Source organism: Thalassophryne amazonica, chromosome 14 (genome assembly GCF_902500255.1).
Source record: "Thalassophryne amazonica chromosome 14, fThaAma1.1, whole genome shotgun sequence".
Classification (NCBI taxonomy): Eukaryota; Metazoa; Chordata; class Actinopteri; order Batrachoidiformes; family Batrachoididae; genus Thalassophryne; species Thalassophryne amazonica.
In genome coordinates, this window is record NC_047116.1 from 12,936,870 (window position 1) to 12,958,307 (window position 21,438).

At 40.8% G+C, this 21,438-nt stretch overlaps 1 protein-coding gene across 1 annotated transcript in view; it reads right to left on the reverse strand.

The window, feature by feature from the left end:
- clybl (citrate lyase beta like) overlaps positions 1-21,438 on the reverse strand; it is a 157,450-nt gene that overhangs the window by 72,795 nt on the left and 63,217 nt on the right. Inside the window, exon 2 of the mRNA XM_034186702.1 lies at positions 1,025-1,238. Coding sequence (XP_034042593.1) covers positions 1,025-1,238 — 214 coding nt within the window. The remainder of the gene's footprint in view (positions 1-1,024; positions 1,239-21,438) is intronic.

Consider the following 21,438-nt stretch of genomic DNA (forward strand, 5'->3'; position numbering starts at 1 on the left):
TGAACCTTTGGGCCATCTATCAGTCAGGATTTTTATAGCAGAGCCACTTGGAACACTGTGGACTCTGTACATTATATCACTGAAGAACAAAGTCAATCTCTGTAAGATTTATTTCAAAATTTCTATGTATAATCATATACTTTTGGGCCACATGGAACTGTGCTCCATCTACGTGTACACGTATCCATCTCTTTCTGTATTATGAACGCTTGAGTTACTCACGGCAGGGGATGCGTGGCCACGGATTTTTAAAAAATTACCTTAACATATAAAATGTAAATTTATAGCCTCAGTTGTACAAGTTGCACATAACAGCAATTGTTCCCCAACATACTTGTACAGAATTATGACTGTCTGAGCTGGTTTGATACTTTGACTGGATTAAAATGGGGACACCGAGATGTCACATGTTGACAGGTCAAGAATCCAACGTCTGAATGACTTCTTGAGCGCTGCATTCCTCCCGACATAATAAAGACAGAAGCTCTGACATCCACCAGCTCCATCGTGGGGTCACAGCTTTAAGCCGTCAGTCACAGAAGCCCTCATCTCATTGTCTACTACAGGAACAGCCTCCAGCTATATCAATCATCTTTATTATCATGACTTAAAAACCTTTGTTAGTTAACTTTTTTATCCGGGCTGCTTCTTTATCCTGCTCTCCAATCACAATTTCATGGGCAGTTCAGCAGGGCCAATGGGGAGTTGGTGTAGGCGGGAGGACAATGCTTTTAACCTGCTGCATCTGGTGCTTTCCCACTGCTCACCCAGTGGGACGTGGTCACCTTGTTTTAAAGGACTCTGTCCGGGGGGGCAGCACTGCCTTTATGCCATTATAATAGGGTGAAACATGCTTATTTTAAACATTGCACTTAGGTGGTTTCCATTCAGTGATTAAGACCAAGCACCTGTCAGGAAGACTGAACAGGAATGTTTTTTAAAACGGGATGACACAGCTGTGACTGTTTGTTTTGTTCTTGCTGACTTGTACATCTGGGTGTTTTTTTTCCCCCCTAAAATGTACCTTTTTGCTGAGGGCGACGCCATCCTCACAGTCCAGAACAGCACAGTCGACGTCCAGTGATGTTAGCTTTCTCAATTTTCGCTCATCATTGCCAGGGCAGTAGAGGACCGCCCTGCGGGGTACGTAGCATGGTGAGGAGCCTGCAGCGTGATGCCGATAACGCCGTCCTCCTGCGTACAACTGCCAGGCTGCAGGCAGGAGCCAAGCGGCCTCCCTGTCAACACATACACATAATATACTTACACACACGTGCGCAAAAAGGCAAACAGATTTACATGTACATTTATGAAAGCTGCACTGCAGGAACCATAAACATTAAAAAAAACATATTGTTCCTATGTAACTGAGGTGCCACTTACTTTCAGAACTGAGTATTCTGATTATTTCATGATTACCACTTCATTTGTCACTACAGGTTTAAATGGTCACAGTAGCTGCAAGAACCAAGTAACCGTGGCTTGAATGGCCACTAGGACTCTGCAATTAGTGGTGAAGCTTAAAAGACGCCAACATGACCCCAAAAAAGGAGGTTCACTGGTCCTCCTCTATAAGAACCCAAAGTTTAAAGCACTGAACATGCAGTCATTTTTACTGAGTTAATTCCTGAAATTTTGAGTACCCACTCACTGACTTCATTAATCTTGATTCTCCCAGATTTAGTCAAAGTCAGACTTTATTGTATAGCAGAGCTATTCCCGAATGCAAGAACATCAGGGCCAACTTTGAAATCTGAAAATCATCTAACTGTTAATCAAAACTTTGAGTTCAAGACTTTCTTAAAGTTATTTCTAATGAATTGTCAGGACCCACCTGCAATATCCTCATCGCCCAAGAGGGGGCCACAGGTTTGTTGGGTGTGGCCTACTGCAGCAACACAACATAACACAGTACCCAGTTTTTCCCTTTGAGCAGAGAAAAATAAAAATCCACCATAAGAAGAGTTCTCTGCAAGATGCGTTGTGGCATACATCGTGAAATACCAATTAAGGAGATATTCCCAGACCTAATAAACTATTTTTACCACTTTTCATGCAGCCATGTCTGGGGTTAAAGATACACTGGCAAACAGTTTCATTTAAAAAGCATTTTAATTACTGAATTACCAAATGGTTTGTGGTGGCTAAGTGGTTAGTGCACTTGTTTCCAGACTAGAAGGTTCCTGGTTCAAGACCCTCACAGCCTATTCTCCATATAATGTGGAGTTGCATCAAGAAGAGCACGCAGTGTAAAAGTTGTGCCAAATCAACACTGGATCTGTAGTAGTGACCCCAAGTGAAAAATGGAGAATTCAAAACAACTTTCTAAGCTCTAGACACATATCATTTAACCTTTCCTCGTGGTCTAATTTTGCAAAAAGCAAACAAATACCACAATATGTTGCAAGAAACTGCAATACTTGTAGAATCTCTTACGTATCTGGATAGGTATTGAATTGGCACCCAAGTATCACAATAGTTATCGTATCTGGAGATAAGTGTATTGTACCAGCACTACCTTATTCTGGAAAAAACCCAAGTATTTTGAAAATTCCAAACATGCTGGACAACAGATGTGAAGATTCTACTGGAGATGGCAATTCCAACACCACAGAGTGATGCATTCACAATTTATTTAAAACACCAATGGTCAACACAGTGTTTACAACTGTGTTTCGCAAGACTGGTCATGTGGTTGACTTTGATTTCAACTTCATAACTGCTGGAGAGTAAAAGCTATGGACTCACTTCCTGAAAAAATGGATTTAATTTTTAGGCTTTTATTCAGACAATGCATCACTGTTTCCAAAGGCCTTTGAACAGAAAGTGGTAAACCAGCTAACAGATTTTCATGCTAATTACAATCCCTGCAAAAAGTCCCATTCCTCCCTACGAATCGCGCGGTCAATAGAACTGCAGATAAAATGAGCTTGTGAGAAAGTAAATTTGCATTTGTGATTATTAGTAGTGAATGAAGTAATTGTTTCAACCCTAATAGTGTTTTTTTTTTTTTTTTTAATCACACAAGGGTGACAGGAAAGACTAAGGAGGCACGAATAATATGTGTAGAAACATTTTCTTTTTTGTAAGTGTCTTTGCCCTGAGGCTGTTGAGTCAAGTATGAAGTGGATGAGAGATGTTTTGCTTCTCTTTGTCAATGACAAACTGACCCAAACACTCAGCCACTCATATGCTAATATTGCCATGGGCACCCATATGCCACTGCATAGCTACATCACGCAGAAAGTGAAAGAACAGGGTGTGTCTCTACTCAATACTCAAGACGCTGTCTACCGTAACGCAGCAGATTTCCCATGATCCTTTGTGGTTCCTATCCACGTGGCTTCGTCCGACTTGTTTGAGAGCAGTGGGCATTTATATTTGTGGAACAGGTTTTTTTTGTGTGTGTGTGTGTGTGTGTGTTTACAAAAGTCTGCATCTGCTCTTAAAGTTCTTGTTATTGTCATTGGATTAAGCTTTATGTCCTAAACCTACAGTGTTAGCCAGATTCATCAGATTGAGCCGTGTTTAATAATGAGAATGCAGCAGTGGTGTATGTTTTTATTTTTACCTTGATATGGCATGTTCCAGCTTTTCCATTTTGTTGGCAAGTCATCTTGTACTCATGATGAAAAGACTTCATATGCAGGTTTTGGTTTTTTTTGTAGCCTTAGCCAACAAAGCAGCCTTGTCTATTGAGTAGAGACCAACTTTTTTTAACTGACTTTATTATCAGCATTTATTTTGCTGAAATGGAGAACAATTTGGCTGTGGCTCTGTATCAATGGCATTAGGTCTGTTTCCACCACTCTAACGCAACCTAGTACTTCCCAGATTTTGGGAATGTTTGTTGGAAGGTCACATAATTGATCTCTGCTGCTGTGTCTCCATTGCGGTTAAAATCCACGGTGCTCAAGAAAGTACGTATGCAGTGATACAATAATTCTACAACTCTCAGCTGTAGCGTAGAGTTTCTCATTCCTCCTCGAGTAATCGATTGCTAGCTGGACCACATCCATGGAGAAGAAAGCCAACCACACCTGACCTTCTTCGTCAGTCTACCTGCTGCTTCTGTTAGTCATGTTCTGTTTGGGTCCTTTTGCTCTTGCTCTCATTTTGCTGGTCTAGCTTGTCCCACGTTGTCACATCTTCTCCTGGGTGAGTTAATGACCAATCAGTGCCAAGCTCAGAAGTACCTTCCCCAAAGCAGGGACTTATGTTGTCCCAGAAAAAGGCTCAGAAAATCACCTTTTGGTGAAGACACACGCAAAGGGATCGAGTCCTTTAAATGCCCAGCGAATTCCTATGGTGGAACTGGGCTTATTTTGTAACATTATAAAGGCTGCGCAGATGCCACAGCGCAAAGGCCTGTGGATAATTTGACATCACATGCAAAACATCTATGCATGCTTGTGTCCCTAAGCATGAACGTTTAGCCTGAAACTGCTGAACCTTGGGGAATTTGGGGTTAAGTCTTGAATGATAAATTAATACATTGCTGGAGGAACGTGTAATCATTCAGTGTGTGAGAAGAAGACAAAACATCACACTCGCCACATACCAATAATCACAATCAGTGTTCGTACGAGTCTTAATTGTTTGTTTTGTCAGCTCGGCTTCTGAAACAATTAGCACTAATGATCTGCCGAGAGTCTGGGATCAGATATAACTAATTACGGTGAGAAACAGCTTCTCTCAGCAACAACACTCTCGCTGGTTTCCAGAAGCCCGGAGAGAAATGATAGTTATATATAGATTCCTTCTTTGCCTGAGGACGACAAGTAGAAGGAGGAGCGGGAGTCATTCGGTTTAAAAGGCAGCTGAATTATTCTCTTGTCTTTTGCTCTCTAAAGAAGCTAAAGTCACTTCAATAGCTACTTAATCCCGTCAACTACGCTTCCTAGTGCCCTCCAGTCTGGATCGGGTCTAATCTGCTCCGAGATTATGTGACTCGAGCAGGCAGCTAAAACCAATTGAGGTGCCTTCCAAGACCAAAGCCTATGGCGGACAGTTTAAATACTTAAGACTTTGGACTAAAAAGGTTGGAGGGCTAAAATGTGACACCATGTCTAAAGGAGAAAAGTGAAATTGGGGAACAGACAAAACTTATTTTACAGGCAAAAAGCTGCTGGGTTCATATTGCTGGAGGCTGAAGGAAAACAGCAAATAACAAAATAAGAAATAAAATTGTTGGGTAAGAGAACAGCCTGGAGTGCTGAGTGGTAGGGGGCAAGAGGGGGCTGATGGGATCTAAATGAAGTCGGTCTATTCGGTGCATAGTGCTCAGGGGGAAATGGTTAAAAAGACAAAGTGCTCACTTTGAAAGGCAAATATATTAAAATGTAAGCAGAGTGCAAGAGGATGGCAGTCATTGTTTAAGAGATTCAACTGAAAAGGAAGATATTTAAGGGTTGGAAAAGGGACCCAGCCCCATGAGGGGTGAAAGTAATAACAAAAATGAAATGATAAAAATGGAGGTGATGAAATGACACATGGACTGAAAAGTGGAACTTAAAATATTGACTACATTTATTGTAAATAATCAACTGATATTTAATGCTTACAGCAAGTCATTTTTGTTACTACTGCTATAAAAGTCTTATTTATAATCTCCAGCAAGTGTCCTCCAGCAAGGTCGAAGAAAAATGTAATTAAGAATAAGACTTTCTTGAAAAATAAGATGTGAAATTTCAGTGACAGTTAGCCAGAAGGCACATGAGAGACCCAAACTTCAATCTGATGTGTTTTCTTGTTTGAAAATGACTCTCTGTGTAACTTGACCATTAAGTGGTGCAACAGACAGAAGTTGCACTTTGCACAGTTTCTCCAACAAGATTAGTAAGTCAATTTGGCATAGGGCAAACAAAAATGTGAAAATGTGCAAGAGAACGCACATTAAGCAGCACATTATAACTAAAAAACCGAGTTACACACCAACACGGCACATTACAATTTCTGTATGCATTTAAAGATAACATATAAGCTGTATATGAACACAAATGTATCAATATGGTGATCTGTATCGTATTGCATCTGTGTCTGAAAAATGATAAGGAGCCCTACTCGGCACTCACTTGTTTACACTTTGTAGGACAGCCAGAACTGTCACAAGGAGGATGGCTAGGCTAAGGTAAGGATGCAATGTTTTAAAAATGTATTATCAATGAAAAAGTTTATTTGTATTCAATGAGGTAAATGCTCCTTCTTGTCTGTTATGTGGCAACAATAAGCCATTTACTCACAAGTTCTTTGTGCCTTGTACAATAACATTAATTCTCCTGTTAGCTTCTGCTTCTGACCATGGTGTTGGTGCTATAAATTAAAAAGAAAAAAGCATAAAGCAAATGGACTACATTTAAAAAAATAAATGTGGCTTATATGGCTTTACCCTCCTTACAGGACACACTTTTTTGATATATGAGACGAATACTTCAGTGCAGCATATAGTCCACCAAAATACAGTATCACTGTGCAAATACTTATAGACGTAAGTGAAGTAAGGAAAAATTGGATTTTTTTTCATTCATTTGTTTACATTTTTCATAAATAATTCACTGTAAGTGAATGTACAAAATATGAAACAATCCCTGACCCACTTTTTCAACCCCTATGACCGGCTTCTGTTACTTTCAATTCATTTCTTTCTTTACATGAAAGGTTAAAACAACACAGGCTTATGTTGGCTCAATTAGCTACAGTAAAGTGGCGGGGCCTGGCCACAGTGATTCCGTTTACTGGTCTGAGATCAGAGGTAATTGAGTGCTCATACGTTTGTATGGTGCTGGTTCTCATTAACAGAGAGCCAGCGGCAACAGATTCGGGTCCAGTGGCACAGAAAGAGAGAACGAGGGGAGACAGACTTGCTGTGCATCTGTAAAGATATAGGTCTTTCTCAGCATAAATTAGGATGCTGTCAACATACAAGGAACAGGACAAAAAACGCTGACTATATAACTAACCTGCCAATGAAGCCTAATAGATGAGTAAGTGCACATGAATCTGATCCAGGAAGTTGTATGTTGCTCAGAGTCTAATGCCTACTGAAACATTTCTGAGATTCTGGGCTATTAAATAAATCTGAGCGGCTGGACCTGCAGGCAAGTGTTACAGATGTCCAAACAGCGTTTATCTTTATAAGCTCACAGGAGTTCTTTCTTCTCGACTTACTGACTGAGAATTTACATGCAGATTCTGCACCACAGAGAGTGTCTTGGACAAAGCGGCTGAATGGTGTCGAACTATCAACTGATCTTCAATCCAACAGAACAGTCTCTGATGATCTGACACTACCTGTCAGTCCCTCAGTAGTGTCTCAGTACAATAAACCCACCTTGAACTGTATATCCTTCAACTACACATCTTATCTTCAGTGCTGTATACTTGACATACTCAGTCCATTTTCCCTGAGGTCCCCTTCCTTATCTGTGAAATCCCATCATGTCATTGAGATCTGTGCACCACACTATCAACAAATTAGTGAGAAATGTCAAAGATTTGGTCTATTCACCTGAAGCATTACACATCTTTCTTGCAGTAGGAATTAGCTCTACCTTGACTATCAACAGTGCATGGTGTGCAGCACACAGGGCAAGTACATTTGGGGCAAATCCTACTCTGACTTGCTAGTTAGATGGTGTGCAATCTCAGCACGAAGTAGGATGCACGGCACCCTATGCGTTGGGCAAAATGGGAACTAAAACAGAGTACCAGCTGGTTACTGTCCCAGCTAGGGTCTTTCAATAGATCACAGCGAGGGAGCTGCTCTGCTACTTACGACACCCTGACCCAGAATCAGGTCGTCTGCAAGTGATTTAGCACCAGGTTCTCCACAAACATGAGTTGCGTGGCAGGAGAGGGGCGGCCGCATATCCGGCCACGCCCCTATCCAGTCACAAGCGGCTCTGCTCACCGCCCCCCCCCTCCCCCCCGGGGGGGAGGCCCAGCTATCAGGGGCCAACCGAAAATCCACGGCGCTTCGGTATCGTTTTGTCTAGGCAGGATTCTGACTTAGAGGCGTTCAGTCATAATCCCACAGATGGTAGCTTCGCACCATTGGCTCCTCAGCCAAGCACATACACCAAATGTCTGAATCTGCGGTTCCTCTCGTACCTCTCTGAAATAAGAAGGGTTTTATTGGGGAGAAAAAGATTGTGTGCAAAGCACTGAAATGCTCAAGTGCGACCAACAGTCATCCATCACAGCTCCCTGAGGTGAAGCATTCGTGCACCCCAAGTAACAACATCTTCTGCTCCGACCATCTGATCCCCTCCATACAGGGCTGGGTGATTAATGAAACAATTTTGGCTCCCAATGATAATGAAAATAACATAATTGAGATCAACTGATTGGTTTGAATTGGTCCTGTGATAGACTGGTCTCTTGCCTTATGACTGCAGGGATAGCCTCTGGCACCCCCATGATCCCTAAGGGTAATAAGCAGGCTTAGAAAATGAATGAATGAATGAATATTTTGGTGCATTTTGCAATGATGCTCTCCTTGTCACGGGTCATTATTTTGTTTGATCTCCGCTAAGGATGGGAACTGATAAGATTTTATTGATATCAATAACATTATCAATTCCACTTACTGATCCAATTCCTTATCGATACCTCTTGTGAATTTTCTGTGTACTAAAAGTAGGCTTTACAGGTTTTCTATGTCAACAACATTTTATTGAGTCTTAAAGTAAATAAATATGAATTTAGTCACTGGATCCTTAAACTCTGGACATAAATAAACTCTACATAGTGGATCCTTGATCTCTGGACATAAATAGAAATAGAAACATAGATAAATAGAAAATAGAAACAAAATCTGTAGTTTCTGTGTTCAAGATCACCAACCTTACAAAACAATAGGGATGGGTATTGATAAGATTTTATCTATCAATACCATTATCGATCCGATTCCTTATCGATTCCCTTTAGATACCTCTTGTGAATTTTCTGTGTACTAAAAGTAGGCTTTACAGGTTTTCTATGTCAACAACATTTTATTGAGTCTTAAAGTAAATAAATGTGAAACTGGTCACTGGATCCTTAAACTCTAGTGGTCTAGTGGTTAAGGCGTTGGGCTTGAGACCAGAAGATTCTCGGTTCAAATCCCAGCCTGACTAGAAAATCATTAAGGGCTCTTGGGCAAGGTCTTTAATCCCCTATTGCTCCCGGTGTGTAGTGAGCACCTTGCCCTATTGCTCCCAGTGTGTAGTGAGCACCTTGTGTGTAGCAGCACCCTGACATTGGGGTGAATGTGAGGTATTATTTGAGGCATTATCTGTAAAGCGCTTTGAGTGTCTGATGTGGATGGAAAAGCGCTACATAAATGCAGTCCATTTATCTACCATTTATATCAGTGGATCAAATAATTTCTTAAGGATACCCAAAAAGGACCGGTTCTCGATACCCAACCCTAATCTCCGCGTTATCAAACAACTGCATTTCCATCTTTACCTCGCTGATCAGAATTTTTTTCATAACTCTGGATAATCAAACAAACATCAATGCCGAGCCCCTGCAAGGAAGCAGAAAACTTGAAGAACATCATTTCATTTTGCTGTGATTTCAATACATATTCGTGTTGATCTAAAGTCCAACAGACAACACTGTATCCAGCCACTGTTTGTTAATTACATTCTGGCTGCAATATTGTTACAAATAGCATTCAGTAATTGGTTCATTATCATGAGGTGGCAATCACTATTTATATATAACTTGAATGGCCTCCACCTGGCAGCATAATAACCTAATTCAGGTGGTAATATTCATCGTGCCACATGAATTACAGCAGATAACAGAAGCCCACTCCAAAACAACCCCAGACAACAGCCTCCCTCTCAATATGTAGATTTCCACAATTATCTCCAGCATGGCGGCACAGACAGAAGCTGTGTCTAAAATGCACTAAATTAAAGATCTGTGTTTCTACCCCATGATAATCAGCCACTTTTTAATATGTAAACGACATTCTGAGGTCTCTGGTGTTTAAGATTCCAGATTAAATTTGGTGAAAATAAAGATGAATAAGGAGTAGGGAGGAAATCAATGTTGTGGTGCATAAACAGGCTCTCTGTCTGCAGAAACCTATCTGTGGGTGTGATATAAAATGGTCAAGAAAAAAAAAAGTCATCAATATTTACCTAGCTTCATGTCCACCTGCCTGTCTGACACTTTTTGCTTGTTTTGTTTTGGGTTTTTTTTTTTTTTTTTTTTGCAAATGAAAGCGAGGGATGAAGAATTCCCCACACATGGTCCTCCTCCCAGCATGACGCTGGATGTGTGCTTTTCATACTGCCTTAGGTCTGAAGACACAATTGGACGGCGGAGAAATGCTGAAAAATTAACCAGAGACATCCAAGACAGGGAAAGGAAAGAATCAAACACTTTCTTTTACTTTTTCTCTTTTCTGCCCCCTGCTTTCTTTGCTTGCCCTCAAGCAAGTTGGAACCTGGGCTGAGCAATCGGTTCCCCTCCAGATTAGATCAGCTGGTGGTGGCTGCTGAATTTACTGAGGCATAGGCTCCACCAGGACGAGCAAGACAATGCCATACAACAGCTGTGAAAATGTTGATGACTGATGATAGCGCCTCTTAGCAAAATAATACTGTATTCCCATTAACAACAACCAAAGCCAGTCAAATACACTCTGGAATTTAAGATCAACTCCCTGTTATTACTGCATAAATATTTTATTTCCCCTTTGTCACATATATCATAAAATAGCATTTCCTTATTTTTTTTAATTCAAAGTGTTTAATTCAAGGTGCACCCCCACCCTCGCCCAATGACTGCTGGAATAAGCTCCAGCCCCCGTGACCCTTATGCCTAATTTATGCTACTACAACTCCATAAATCCGTGGACACAAGCTATCACGCTTAAGCTATCACGTATCTGCTACTGAGGCACTGCTCTGTGCCTCACATGTACCAGGTATCAGCCTCTAGTGACTCACGACCAACCTGTCATTTGAGCCCCGTCCTGCCTTGATTGGCTCATGTCACCGCATATGATCCACGTCAAGCCACATATGATCCATCTAATGTGACATTGGTGCACATTTAAAATCAAATCAAATCAATTTTATTTATAAAGCGCCAAATCACAACAAACAGTTGCCCCAAGGCGCCTTATATTGTAAGGCAAGGCCATACAATAATTACGGAAAAACCCCAACGGTCAAAACGACCCCCTGTGAGCAAGCACTTGGCAACAGTGGGAAGGAAAAACTCCCTTTTAACAGGAAGAAACCTCCAGCAGAACCAGGCTCAGGGAGGGGCAGTCTTCTGCTGGGACTGGTTGGGGCTGAGGGAGAGAACCAGGAAAAAGACATGCTGTGGAGGGGAGCAGAGATCAATCACTAATGATTAAATGCAGAGTGGTGCATACAGAGCAAAAAGAGAAAGAAACACTCAGTGCATCATGGGAACCCCCCAGCAGTCTAAGTCTATAGCAGCAAACTAAGGGATGGTTCAGGGTCACCTGATCCAGCCCTAACTATAAGCTTTAGCAAAAAGGAAAGTTTTAAGCCTAATCTTAAAAGTAGAGAGGGTGTCTGTCTCCCTGATCTGAATTGGGAGCTGGTTCCACAGGAGAGGAGTCTGAAAGCTGAAGGCTCTGCCTCCCATTCTACTCTTACAAACCCTAGGAACTACAAGTAAGCCTGCAGTCTGAGAGCGAAGCGCTCTATTGGGGTGATATGGTACTATGAGGTCCCTAAGATAAGATGGGACCTGATTATTCAAAACCTTATAAGTAAGAAGAAGAATTTTAAATTCTATTCTAGAATTAACAGGAAGCCAATGAAGAGAAGCCAATATGGGTGAGATATGCTCTCTCCTTCTAGTCCCTGTCAGCACTCTAGCTGCAGCATTTTGAATTAACTGAAGGCTTTTCAGGGAACTTTTAGGACAACCTGATAATAATGAATTACAATAGTCCAGCCTAGAGGAAATAAATGCATGAATTAGTTTTTCAGCATCACTCTGAGACAAGACCTTTCTAATTTTAGAGATATTACGCAAATGCAAAAAAGCAGTCCTACATATTTGTTTAATATGCTCATTGAATGACATATCCTGATCAAAAATGACTCCAAGATTTCTCACAGTATTACTAGAGGTCAGGGTAATGCCATCCAGAGTAAAGATCTGGTTAGACACCATGTTTCTAAGATTTGTGGGGCCAAGTACAATAACTTCAGTTTTATCTGAGTTTAAAAGCAGGAAATTAGAGGTCATCCATGTCTTTATGTCTGTAAGACAATCCTGCAGTTTAGCTAATTGGTGTGTGTGGTGACCAAACCCATACCCATTTAGGTATGGGTTTGGTCCAAACCTCCAGCCCTCCCACACTTGGCCCCTTTAAAGTGCGGGTTTTCAATTCACAGCATCCATTCAAGATGTTGTCACATTTTTTAAACGCAGTCCAAACATAGACGCTCCGGTACAGTCTGGCTGGTGTGCACATGCGTGCGCAAGGCTGATATTCACTTGTGTTCCACAGTCACTAAATGTACCAGACCAGCTAGAACTGAACCACGGGTTCCTGGACAGTCGCCTCAGTGCTTCTTCTTGCTGGCTTTATTTCTTCCGCAGCTTTAAATGCACAGTCATTTTGACACGTGATCCAACTTTTATCCTTTGTGTTTGTCTGTTACTGACTGCAAAATCACTCTTTTGCAAGCTGGTGTTTTGCGTAAATGCTCATCTTGAGTGCAAATTATTGCATTTGTGCACACACACAGCAGAGCTCATCTCATCCCATATAACAAGATGTTAAATCTATCATAAACATACCTTTACAGCTGCTTATATGGAAGGAATTAACATGCAACTGTTTTACCAAGCTATTACAATAAAAACATTTCAAATACCTACCTTTTAAGCTGTTCCAAATACGTTCTCCACCTCAGCGCACGAGACAGAGAGAGGGGAAAAAAAGGGTCCAGATGAAACAGTCCTCTGTGATTCCAGAAGCAATTAGAGGTGTTTCCAACTGCCAAGCTCTGACTGAAAATGATTAATCCGCCACAAAATAATTATTATATATACAGCGTCTGGCACACAAAACAGGTGGAACTGTAGTGTGCAAGAGGGCTGAGCCTGTCCAAAATAGCCTGTCCTCTCCTCGTGGTTGCCAGGTGCTCAAAAAATGGGGTTTTACCAACCTCGTCCTCACAACAAACATGCCTCTAAAATCCTCGTTTGTCCTCGTAGTAACTCGTACACAAATTGCCCCACGCTGTTGTTACTAAATTTTGAACTTATTGAAATTAGTGCCACGCTCAGAGATGAGCCTTGTTAGCTGAATAGTCTGCCTCTAAGAGTCTCTCAGAGCTACTATTCTCCCATGATTGTTGAATAGACTCGTACCAAAAAAACAAAAAACAAAAAAAAAAAAAAAACATGCTACGTGGCTCATTATTCACCCTTCATTATTCGGTGGGACCAGGGCTTTAGCTTCATAGTGGAGTAGATTGGAGAAGGATATTTTTTCAGCAAAACAGGTCACATATGGGCTTGCATGTCCCTTCTGACAATTTGTAGCTAAGCTTTCAGGTCGTCTTTTTAAGAAAATCCTCTTCTATACCACTTCAACATGAAGCTATATAACTGGGGATACAAAATACAAAACAGGCACTGCCCACAATTTCTCCAATCACAGCTACATAAGCCTATAACTTATTTTGGGTTGTCTGGGTGTCTTGGTGGCTTTCCTCACTCTTCTCCTTCTTGCACAGTCACTCAGTTTTTGAGAACTGTCTACTCCATGCAGATTTACCATAAAGTGTTATACTGTTTGTATTTCTTTGTAACTGATGTAAATTAAGTTCAAGACATATTCAGTGGCAGCTTCACCACCAGAGAGCCTCGTCCACAACTACTGCAAGACTCCAAGCTGTCACTGACATTAAAGGAGGCAATACACAGTATTAAGAACAGGGGTATGTAAACTTTTGATCAGGGTCATTTGGGTAGTTTCTGTTGTCCTTATGATTTAAAAAGAGTAAACACAGTTGTTTGACAATAAATGGCTTCACCCAACCACTAACCATGAGTGTAAAAAGGTTTTCATGTTATCATTCGTATTCTCTGAAAAATGGCCAACAAAATCTAAAATTCTGCAAGGGTTTTGTAAACTTTTAAGCACAACTGTATATTACTGTGAAGAAGCAAATTCTAATCACATTTCTGAGGTCAAAATATAGTATTTGTTTCTCCAGAATGCACTAGTATGAAATATTTAGGCTTTCAAAATATGAGCTATGCGGGACGCTGGTCGGCACCTAAAAGTTTGGACACCCAAAAGTTCAATTTCTGTGTAAAATTATGCTTTGCAGTATAGTATAGTATAGTATAGGTTGCTTGATCGTGATTCTATCACAATCAGGCAACACGTTTTGGTTGATCCAGCTCTCTTCAACACCAAGCAGAATAAAGCCACCATCTGCAACAAACTGTGAATTATGTGCTCTTTGTCAAAAAGAAACCAAAGACACACTGCAGTGCCCAACAAGGTCCTCAAATCTCCCCGATGGTGGTAGTTACATACATAACATTAGCAAAGAATCTTCTTCAGTATAAGGACCTCAACCACATAGCAATGGATATTGATCTCCAAAAGGTTGGATAAAGGGAAAGACAATCAGGAAACACTGACGACACAATGCCAAATGGCATAAAGCCTGCTGACTGAAATTCAACAGAAAGCCCAATGAGAGAGAGACATGAAGACCCCCATCATGACAATCTATTGTGCAAAATTTAAAAAGCACACCACAAGAGCAGTTAGGATCCATCCAATGTAATTTTGTTATTTACACAGCACATAATCTGTTCACAAAGTAAGGTGCAAAGGTGTTATACTTGGTTTCTTAATTAATCATGGGTCCATTTTGGGCATAACATAGCTAAAGCCACAAAAGCACTCTCACACTTGCCCAGTTTGGAGGCATTTCATACCTAAACTAATAATCTTGTGTTTGGTAGACAACGGGCTGTATCGTGAAAGCAACTGAACACAGACTTGACTCCAAAATACACGCGTTCCCACCAGAGGGCCCACAAGATACTCAGACAGTGTAGAACTTTAAATTTGTATAGTGTAAACATTAAAATTCTAATTTTCTTGCAAGCTGTTCTGACAAGCATATACAATGTACAATAGCAATGACATCATATACATGCTGGTAACTGCAGACTTGGTCACACAACTTCTTAAAAACTTTTCTGCATTGTGTGCTGCTGTTGCTCTTCTTGATACTGACCCAACCATTCATGTGTGTACAACCGTATTTTGCAGATTATAAGTCATACTGAAGTAAAAGTTGCACCTTTTTTCTGTATTATTCTTATTATTGGCATATATTCTTTCAATACTGGAGTTAAATTTGTTTTGTGCTTTCATTCCTGTGAAAGTCCTATAAAAATAGTTCCTATAATTTAATGGATAAGTTGCTTAATCCAAAATTTGCTTAATCCAAAATTTAGTGGATAATTTGCTTAAGTCCTTAAAGAAAAAAAAATCCATGCTTAAACTTTGGTAACAGCCACAGCAGATAACACTCTGGGTGGAAATAACAAATGAAGAGTTCAGAAGCAAAACTCAGTACCTCCAAAATCACAACTGTTTAGTTGTGGTAAACATCCACCTGGCAGGTAACTACCACTGTTCAAAGTATTAAAAAACAAAACAAAAAACACACAATTTTACTGATGGAAAACTGTATTTTCTAATGCATTTCATTTTAAACTATTTTTCTCCATTTAAAAAAATGCACTTACCAAACTCTTCCAAATATCCTGCAATAATTTATAATGATACTCCATTCCAGTCTTCAAACTGCACATCAACTGTAGACTTGAAATAAGTTAATTTTATGCCCAAATTATGATTACTGCATCCGTGAACGATTTGCAGTGCGTGCATCTCTATGTGGAAACCAACATCTTCCAAGCCATTGACCGGGCTCCAATCTGCTGTGAACGGCATGCTTTACTCGTTACATATTGCATATTTGCCAAAATATGACCTCCGGAAATCCCGGAGCCAACAGTGGTCAACCACATTAGATACTAGCATCTTGAGAATCCAGACTTAATTCTTTCACTTCATCAGGTTTAACTTTGCTTTGTTCAGATTTCTAACCAGCAGCAATACCCATCACCATGAACAATAACCCTTGCACCCTTTCCGGTCTCTATTAGATAGGACTTTAGGCCTTAAGCTGCACAATGAGGATGAAGTCATGGTAGTTATCTTCAGCAGACGGTGTCTACCTGTAATCCCTTGCTTTCTCACAGCTCCCAGATCAGCACACAGTGCAAGGTTTCTGCTGGAATATGTAAAGGCAACAGCAGTGTTTTTCCTCAATTGTCCTCACAGAGCTACGCAAATCCTACAACAAGTGAGGCATCTCTATTGGGGTCTCGGGGTATCACTGCTATTTGCAAGGGCAGCAGAAGTTCGGCTGACAAGAAGAGTCATCACTTCACGTCTCAACCTCTCAGCTTGATTTATCCAACTTAGCATTAGTGGTGGGCGGTACACCACAGTTATCACCAGTGTGAGAGTGCACCACGATATGGATTGTGCAATACAAACAAGACTGTGAGAAATCAGTTTTTCCCTTATAATAGTACAAAACCCCCAGGCCAGACCACAATAAATAACTTCAATGAACCAGCAAATGACATCACCAAATATGCATTCAAATGGAAATCAATAACCTGCTACATTCACATTGGTACTGCAGTGTTGAAGCTGTGATGATCAGAGCCGGAGCTCAACACTTGAGACAAAATACCTGTTAAATACTTTTCTTAGAGACAATAACTGGATAAAACCCATATTGACAACAAGGCACAACTTAACAATCATGGAAATGTTTAACCTGTGATTCTGTTGTGTGAACCAGCGGCCTTTTGCGCTGCCAGCTCGTTTAATCCTGAAAGATTGTAAATTAAATGAGGCAGCGTGGGGGGCTTAGTGATGCTTCACAGCAAAAAGGTCATGGGTTCGATTCCCACCTGCGGCCTTTCTGTGTGGAGTTTGCATGTTCTCTCCGTGTTTGTCTGGGTTTCCTCCAGGTGTTCCAGTTTCCTCCCACATTTAAAGACATGCAGGTTAGGTGAATTTGAAACTTTGTAATTGTCCAGGTCTCGTCTTTCAAAAGAGGCCTCGATCTCAATGGGACTAACCTGGTTAAATAAAGGTTAAATAAATAAATGCAACCATATATTTGTTGAATAAAAAAATTGTAAAAACCTTTTATTCATAAAGATTTGTAAACTAGGAGGAGTAGATTTGAAAATGAAAATCGTCCAGGTTAAACTCTTGCTCTAATAAGGGGTCATTTAGTGAAAAACTAATAATACGATGCTATAATAGAACAAGATATTAATTGCAGGTCATATGGCCCACCTCTAGTGAGCATTGTCCTGATCGCTCCATACAGTACAGCGTAAATTAATGGGAAAGAAATCTGTATTTAAAGTGTGCTGAATACACTTGAGATGGCAATGAAAAATCTATGAATTTATCATTAAGCATTAATTGAGAGTGGAGCTTTAAAAAGGTCAAACAAGTCACCCCATTCACAGAGGGCATAAGGGGGTTAGCTTTTAACTTAGCATTTTTATTGACTCTGCCAAAACAAAATGAGCGGGCTCTGTAGGATTGTGCACTCTGCATTGGCCATTCAGACCCTCAGAGCCCCATTGTGGTACTTTGAAGAGAATGAAAAGGAACCCCACTGGTGGAAATGCAGTGGAACAGCCCCACAACAGGCCACAACTGTTCCCTTATGCATGAAAGGCAGGGACATAAAGGACAAGATGGACTTCTGAGGTAGGGCCAAAAACAAAAGCAACAAAAGTGCTGATCACGAGGGGATGACACAACTCGTCGCAGCAGAAGGAGCGGCGAGAAAAGGGGGCAGGGGACAATAGCACCTCCCAGCCAAATGACATGTTGAAGAATTGAAAAATCCACACAAGAAGTGTCTTCTCAATTCACTAAACCCACAAGAGCAGGGTGACTGTCAGCTGGACCCGGATCGGCCTGACGGGGGTTTAGCCAGAACAGCCCACAGCTTGTCATTCTCTTAACTTTCTTTCTCAAATATTTTCCCTCTTTTGGCACACAACTTGGCACAGGCAGAGGAGCGCTGGGGTGACGGCTTTAGTCAACGCTAAACCAAAACCAAACGTAATCAAAGCATGGCGGGTTCCGCTCCCGCAGCTTCCGTCTTGATCTGTCGGCTGTCTGTGTGTCTGATCTGTTTCTGTTTGTGCTCTAAACACAATTATGCTGCTGCCTGACCTCCATGGAAACACAGAGAGGCACAAAAACCATTTGCTTTCATACAAAAAGCCTCGGCAGCTTTTTCGCTGCAGTGTAACGGCTGCTGGTGTTTGAGGACGCTGAGCCAGGGTGTCAGAAGTCACACCAAACAACAACAGTGCTTCCTGCTTATTACCAGCATGTTGGCCTCGAGTCCGCCAACAGCAGCATGTTTCATACACCAACAGAGAAAAATACTTTATGCAAAAATGTTTCTAGTTCCATTCATCTAAACCTTGTTTAAACACAGGTTAAAGTTAATGAAGACAAGTCAGGGATGAATGCAAGAACATTCCCAAGTCATGGAATACATCATGGACTTCATTTACATCAGACATTTTGAAACAGTAGTGTATGGTGCAATGGTTTGGAGGAGACTAGTGAGGGAAGCCAACAAGACACCCGTGACAACACTGAAGGAGTTACAAGGTCTTCTATGGGGCCATTACTGTTGCAAAAGTATTTGCAAATGTTATTTTGATCCGTGTGTGTGTGTAACCAGATCCAAAAATGGTAAAATAAATAAATAAATCTGTGTGTAATCAGATCCAAAAAATGTGTAAAAAAAAATCTGTGTGTAACCAGATCCAAAAATGTGTAAAAAAAAAAAAATGTGTGTGTGTGTGTGTAACCAAATTCACAAATGTATAAAAAAAACTGTGTGTGTAACCAGATCCAAAAATGTGTAAAAAAGAAAAAAAATCTGTGTGTCTGTATGTGTGTAACCAGATCCACAAATGTGTAAAAAAGAAAAAAAATCTGTGTGTCTGTATGTGTGTAACCAGATCCACAAATGTGTAAAAAAGAAAAAAAATCTGTGTGTCTGTATGTGTGTAACCAGATCCAAAAATGTGTAAAAAAGAAAAAAAATCTGTGTGTGTGTAACCAGATCCACAAATGCGTGCAGCGATTTGTACGTGTGTGGAGACGTGTCTGTGCCTCCATGGCTATACAGCTTCACACCACCAGGGGGCGAAATCACCTATGATATCAATATTCCTACAGTTTTAAGCTTCGCTGGGCCGTCGAAGAACATCCACTAATTCGGCTTGAGGGCATCTTTTTTCTGTGTTTCAGAGAACATGGATGGATTATGGGGCCATTACTGTAGCAAAAGTATTCATTTACAAATATTTTTGCTACAATAATGACCCGATACAATAATGGCCTCATGATAGAACTATGTACATTTGGGAAGACCCAGGACACGCTGGAGGGACTACATCTCTCGGCTGGCTTGGGAACACCTCGGGGTTCCCCCGGAGGATCTGGGGGAGGTGTGTGTTGATCAGGAGGTCTGGGCGGCTTTGCTTGAGCTGCTGCCCCCGCAACCCGACTCCGGATAAAGCGGAAGAAAATGGATGGATGGATGGGTAAACACAAGAATAATAATGGTAATAATAAGAAAATGTTAACACAAATAATACAAAACCCTCACCAAAGCTGCCGAAAAAAATGGAGGACGCTTCTCACAACCCAGCTGTTTAGATACCATATCCAGTAAACACACTGGGCTGTGCACACTTCTCTCTATGGCATTTAGCAAACACTGTCAGTTGATAATCAGTTCAACAAAATACACCCACCCATGTACTACTACAGTGCTCTCCAAAAGCACTGGAATACTTGCTATTTCACGGATTTTAATTTGTTTGTGCCATTTAAAATCCCCCCCCCCCCCCCCCCAAAAAATAAAAAAATCCCAAAATGATCTTCCTTAAACTCAGACTGAAAGCAAATCTCTACAACTTGATATAAATTAATTAAAAATATAAAAGTCAAGATGATGGGTTGCATAAGTAAAGGGCAACTACGGGTATTACACCAAATTAAAATGTGTGAAGAGAGAAAGGCCATTTTAACTCCACCACAGTACGGAGGACAACAGTCAGAAAATTCTACCCTGTTGACCTCGTGTGCACTTGATTCATCTTGATCCACCGGCGTCATGTCTGTCCCCAGTGGCTCTGGTTACTGGGGCAGTGAGTCCTCGCTGACTCGTATAGAGCCCCGCACACTTCCTAAGGATAGTTTCAGTGTGGCCTTTGAATTAATTTACTGTAGCGCTGCTTATGGCCTCTTCTGACAAGTTATTCCATTCACTGATGACTCTTCTTGAAAATGAGTATTTCCTAATGTTTAGTCTTACAGATCTCTTCTTAAGTGTTTTCGAATGTCCTCTAAGGTTCCTATCTGATTCCCTGAATTCGAAGAATTTCCCTGGTTCGATGTTGTCGACACTATTGATAATTCTGTATGTAGTAATTAAATCAGCTCTAGGTCTACTCTTTTCTAGTGTTGTCAGTCTAGTCATTTTCAATATTTGTTCGTAAGGTAAATGTTCGTATGCACTTATCATCGGCAGAGCTCTTTTTTGTACATTCTCTAAATTATTTACATCTTGTTGCAGACATGGCCTCCAGACTTGCATGCAGTGTTGTATAGTAAAGTAAAAATACTTCACTACTGTACTTAGGTATGTTTTGGGAGACTTTGTACTTTGAGTTTTTTAATTCAGCTTACTTTCACTTTTACTTCACTAAATTTCTGACCTTAATTGCATACTTCTACTCCGATACATTTTCTATGTGCCATGCTGTTACTCGTTACAAAAAAACACACACACACACACACACACACGAAAAAAGTCATGTTTTCACCCAGAGACACCACTGATTACTAATGACTGCAACGAAGTCAGGCCGATTTGTCATGAGGCATGTCCAGTAAGCTTTTTTGCAGTTGCGCACTTGGGGGATGTTTGTCAGGAAAATGATAATTTCTCTGCATTGATTACAGACCTGCAGCGGGTCTGTAATCAACTTTTCTGCAGCACGGCTTTGCTTTGAACCTTGAACCAATCGAAGCAGTGATTCGCAGGTGGAAGCAGTGCTTCGATCTATGATTCATGGATTTATTTCGCTTTATCGTAATTTTTTCCCGCTAAAACCCAGAAGAGCATATGAGGTCTGTGATAAAAGTAACGGACCTTATTATTTTTTTCAAAAACCATATGGATTTGAATCACGTGTGATTACATCAGACATGCTTGAACCCTCATGGGCATGCGAGAGTTTTTTCACACCTGTCAGTTACGT